General features: G+C 53.9%; 1 protein-coding gene across 1 annotated transcript in view; it reads left to right on the top strand.

Moving 5' to 3' along the window:
- Positions 1-4,124: 4,124 nt before the first annotated feature.
- DUSP8 (dual specificity phosphatase 8) overlaps positions 4,125-4,935 on the top strand; it is a 51,252-nt gene continuing 50,441 nt past the window's right edge. Inside the window, exon 1 of the mRNA XM_010566016.1 lies at positions 4,125-4,355. Coding sequence (XP_010564318.1) covers positions 4,125-4,355 — 231 coding nt within the window. The remainder of the gene's footprint in view (positions 4,356-4,935) is intronic.

The raw sequence follows: 4,935 nt of genomic DNA, 5'->3' as shown, positions 1-4,935 counted from the left end.
AGGGAAGTGGCCTCCACATTGGTGACCTGTGTGGGGCTAGCACAGGGATGAGTTCCCATCATCCGTTGTGCCACACAGACTCAGGCTAGGGCGTGTTCTGGATTTTCTTGCTCTCTTGCCTAGCCTGACCAGAAGAGGGTCGGTCACAGCCAGGTTGACCACTTGCCCTCAGCCTGGCTTGCTGCGTCCATCTCTGTCACGCTCGTGACTTTTGTGGCCAGCACCCCTCACCTGACACACACGTCCGTGGAGGTGACGCCAGGGACAGAGTCTCGATGAGCAGGCAGTTGGCCCGGCCTGTGTGCTAAGCTCTGCCTGTCTTTCTGTCCCTTGGCTGCAGCGTGGCCTCTCCTGCTTGGCTGTTCCCATTCAGCTAAGCCATGTGCCCATCTCCTCATTACAGGCACTCCAGGGAGAGGTGGGATTAAAGGATTATGGTAATGTTCTTCAGGAACACTCAAGAAGATTATGATGGCTTTAATAAACTGATAAGAGAGGGACACAGCTATGTTTCTGAAACCCTAATTTAGGTTCCAGGTTAACCTTTTCCCTGGTCTCCTGTCACCATGGTGAGAAGATCTCTTACTTCAGCAGTGCTCCATCGCTAAGCCTGTTGCTTCAGTTTTCCTTTTGACCCATCTGAGCAGAAGCAGAAAGACATCTTCCTTCCTTCTCTGGTAGCCTTCCCAGGTACAGAGGCGTTAGAGCTCATTCTTCTCAGAGACCATCTCACACACAGCTTGCGAAGTATTGTGAAGGTCTCGTAGTCTCTGCTGGTACCTGGGCACCTGTTAGCTGGGGATGAACCCACCGCCCCTCAGTCTGGCTTCAAAATGTCCTGTGGTTGCTGGCAGAGAAGTGGCTCGTTGCCTTTGACCTGGCTGGACATACTCTTAGAGAAGTCCCTGTGTCTTGGGTCTAATGCCAAGGTTACAGCTCCCTATGGCTGCGTTCGGTCGGTCATCTCCATCCCCCATAAAGGCTCCTGGAAAGAGGGGCAGAATGGACCAAACTTGCCCTGCCTTCTCCTACATCTTTCAGGTGGAGCTGGGAGTGGCACCTGGCTGATGTGTCACACATGTCTGCCACCAGGTAGGTCCACCTGAACGTGCTGAAGCAGACGTTTATCTGGTTGTCCTGCAGGAGGGCAGCTATTAGCTGAGCTGGGAAACCTCCTCGTTTGTCTTCTCCAATCTCTTCCACCCAAGTTCCCAGTCATCTGCCAGAGCTTCAGGAGTGGAAGGCCTCTTCTGAGTGGGTTTCTCTCAGAGCGGTTAGGTGATGAAGGATCTGTTATCTTTCCCAGACCCCTCTATTTGTGTCTGAGACCCCCAAAGTTTACCCCTTGCTCATTATCTGGAGAGCAGATACCATGTTTTCTCCAGAGGTACTGTGCAATATGTCCCCGCCTGTTGGATCACTCCTTCCTCCCACTTCAGTCTTTCATTCTCATCCCTCTGCCATGGTATTATCCCCATCTTTTTTGTCTGTCGACTCTCTCCATCCCCTTTTTATTTCTCAGATGTAATTGGAAGAGCCAAGAAGAATTTGCAGCCTGGTGTCCTGATGGGGAAGGGAGGCAGAAAGTGATTTGGGGAGTGGGGTGTGAAAGGAAGACGAAGGGGAAAAGCTGGCTAATTTGCATCCTTTCTGAGTGCCCTGGCTCTATAGCCAAGGTACAGCAGGGGGTCTTCTGGCAAGGCGGTAGCGACGTAATGAGGTGTGTCATATCCCAGCAGGAGCCAGCCTCGCTCCCCCTCAGACCCCCTAATTAGAACTGTTTCAATTTTTAAGCCCCCCTGGAGGAGTGCTGGGGAGAGGCGGGGAGAGCGGGGTTCCTGCAGCAGGGGGACCGCCAGCCGCCTGCCGAGGGGGCAGCTCTAATTGGAGTCATCGCGAGGAGCCACGGAGCGATACAAGCTCGCCGTGGGGCCGGGGACAGCGATGCCATAGTGCCGCAGGGCTGCAAAAATGCTTTGTGCCAGGAGAAACCATCACTATTGCAGCTTTTAAAGGATTTTTCCCCCCACCCTAATTTAAACTAACACATTGGCAGAGGTAGCAGGAGTGTGATACAGGGGCAGGGGAAGATTGCACATCTTATTGTGGCCTCGTATTGGGAGCTTAGATCTTGAGGCTGAAGCTTGGGACATCTACTCCTTGCTTTGTGATGCAGGTCTGATAGCCCAGGGAAGCTGGGGCTGTTAATGCTGGAGTCATGAGCCAGAGAAAATGCTGGAAACCCCCCCCCCCCCCATATTCTGTGGCTTTCCATCCTTTTCCTGCGAGCTGCTTGTGTCCTCCAGGTTTGGTGACTGGTAACTGAGGTCCCTGTCATTTTACTCAGTAGTGTGTCCTAGTCAAGCATCCCTTTTATGTCTTGAGCTACCATTGCAGTAGGTGCCAGCATCACAGGGGCTTCAAGCGTAGGAGCTTCCAAGAACTGCTGGCTTACTCGGATCATGGTGACTCATAAGCCTCCTCTAGTCCGTGGACCAAATCCTGGCCCTGCAGCAGTCAATGAAAATCTTTACGCTGGCCTTTTCAGGCATGGTATTCATAGTCCTCCTAATTCAGATGCATTAGAGCTTCCATGGAACAGCTTGTGGGTTCTCTCTAAAACACCGTCTGGCAGGAACAAGAGGAGCCTGATAGTAGCCCAGGTTTATTTTCTGAATGACTGCAGCAGCATTAAAACCTAATGCCATTAAAACATGCTTGCAATGATGTGTGCCATTAAAACCTAAGATGACACCCTGAGCTGAATGTCCCCGAGCATGCTTATTGCTCTTGCAGACCCCAGGAGCGTGGAGGAAGTTTGTTCTTCTGGTGGCACTTCAGAGAGCACCAGGCTCGACCCTCCTCAGCTCCTAAGATGGAGCCCAGATACATACCCCTGTATATGAACCCTCTTTTAAAGTCTGTGCAAGTTAGACACTGGAAAGCAGTAGCCACTTTGGGGCCATCTCAGTCCAAGTACAGCTTCCCAGGGCCTCTGCTCTGCCCTAATGCCTGGCTTGTTTCTCAAAGGCAGGAGTGAAGGTCAGCTCGACTTCTTGGCTTCCAAGAGAGGTCATCTTCTCTTGACTTGCCAGGAGGCAAGCTGGCAAGATACCTGTGAGCAGGCTTTGATAAAAAGGCAGGTGAAATCCAATGTGAAGTGATGGACTTGGGTGAGCAAACCTGATTTGGTGATGTGTCTGATGGGCCCTGAACTAGCTATTACCACACGGCAGCAAAACCTTAGAGCTGAGCTAAGCTGCTTCTGTGAAACCATTAGATCTGTGCTTGGCAGGGGTCAGAAAAAGCAAACTGAATGTGCGGAGCTGTTGGGCTGGGAACATGGAAAGGAGGAGACATCTTGCCCTATGCAGGTCCCGGGTGTGCCTGCCTCTCAAACATGGTGTGTCGGGACTGGCCAGGGTGGCAAAAGGCATCCAGCATCCGTACAACAGGCAGCTATGTAGATGCTCTGACCTGAAAGGCTCCTAAATGAGGTCTAAATGTGGTGAGAACCGTGGGGAAGGTGATTAGGGAAGGGACATGCATGGCCTCTTCCAGTGCAACTAGTAAGGGTCAGCCGGAGAAGCCATCGGTTAGCAGATTTGGAGCAAACCAGGGGAAGGACTTCTTCATTGTAGCTGGCAAACTGTTCTGCTCTCTGCCACCGGCCACTATGCCTGTTAAAAGCTGACATGGCTTCAAAAAGCTATTAGGCAAATTCATGGAAGAAAGCTCTGCTGAGGGCTATTAAATACCAAGAGAAAACCTCTGGCTTGGGCAGCTCTGGAGCCACAGATGCCCGCGGGCTGGCCAAACGTACCTAGAAAGTGTGGCTTGTTGCACTCTTACACTCTTCTGAAGGCCAAGCCCTTGGGGACTTGGCCCAAGGTGAATGTCGTGTCCTGCCCAGCTGACCGGTCATCTTCTCCTTTCCTCTCTTTCCAGGTTCAGCACAATGAGTTGGCATCCTGGGTGTTAGCAGCGTGAGGAGTCCAGGACGGGTGCTGCCCTGCTCACCCCTTACCCCCTCGCTCGTTCCCCTCGGGGAGACGGGTGCTGGTGTCTCTGCCCTGCCCTTCCGCCCCTTGCCCCCTACTCTCTCTAGAGGGGACGGGCCCGTTATGGCTGGGGACAGGCTCCCACGCAAGGTGATGGACCCAAAGAAGCTGGCCAGCCTCTTGAGGAACGGAGCAGAGGGCACCCTGGTCATCGACAGCCGCTCCTTCGTGGAGTACAACTCCTGGCACGTCCTCAGCTCCGTCAACATCTGCTGCTCCAAGCTTGTCAAGAGGAGGCTCCAGCAGGACAAGGTCTCCATCACGGAGCTCATCCAGCCGGCCTCCAAGATGAAGGTAGGGGATCTGGCCCTCACCTTTCTCGGCCCTCACCCTCTGCCCCAGTAGAAAGGGGTGGGATGCGGACTGGCCTAAGGGCCAGTCTGTGCCTGGTACGTGCAACCTCCTCCTCCATCCCTTGACCCTAGTATCTGCCGGCGTCTCTCCGGCACCCTTTGGAGAGCTGGAGCGTGAGCTCACGCAGCCACAGGTCTGTCCTCGGGGACCTGTTTGTTGCCGCCACCCCGGTGACGTGGCTCCCTGCTCCAGGAGCCCTCCCCAGGCAAGTCTAACAGGTATATCAGCCTCAGGGCTTGTCCGACGCCAGCGAACAACCCCCCAAAGCCTTCCTGGAGCCGTAAGCTTAATCCCCTGCTAAAAACTCTTCCCCTCCCCTCCGTCATCTCTAACTCCATTCAGGGACATGTAATCCTCCTCCCCTGTGACGCCAGAAGCTCTTATCCAGTGTCACGGCATATTATCTCTCGCAGGCTCCTCTCTCTATCGCTCCTGGTTAAATAACAGAGGTGGCTCTGAGCCACGGAGCTGGGCTGGAGCCCCGGCACCCCCCGCCGTGCCATAGGCCTGCCGGGGGGGG

This window comes from Haliaeetus leucocephalus, unplaced genomic scaffold (genome assembly GCF_000737465.1).
Source record: "Haliaeetus leucocephalus isolate CR32 unplaced genomic scaffold, Haliaeetus_leucocephalus-4.0 Scaffold200, whole genome shotgun sequence".
Classification (NCBI taxonomy): Eukaryota; Metazoa; Chordata; class Aves; order Accipitriformes; family Accipitridae; genus Haliaeetus; species Haliaeetus leucocephalus.
This window is presented reverse-complemented; position numbering and strand designations above follow the sequence as displayed.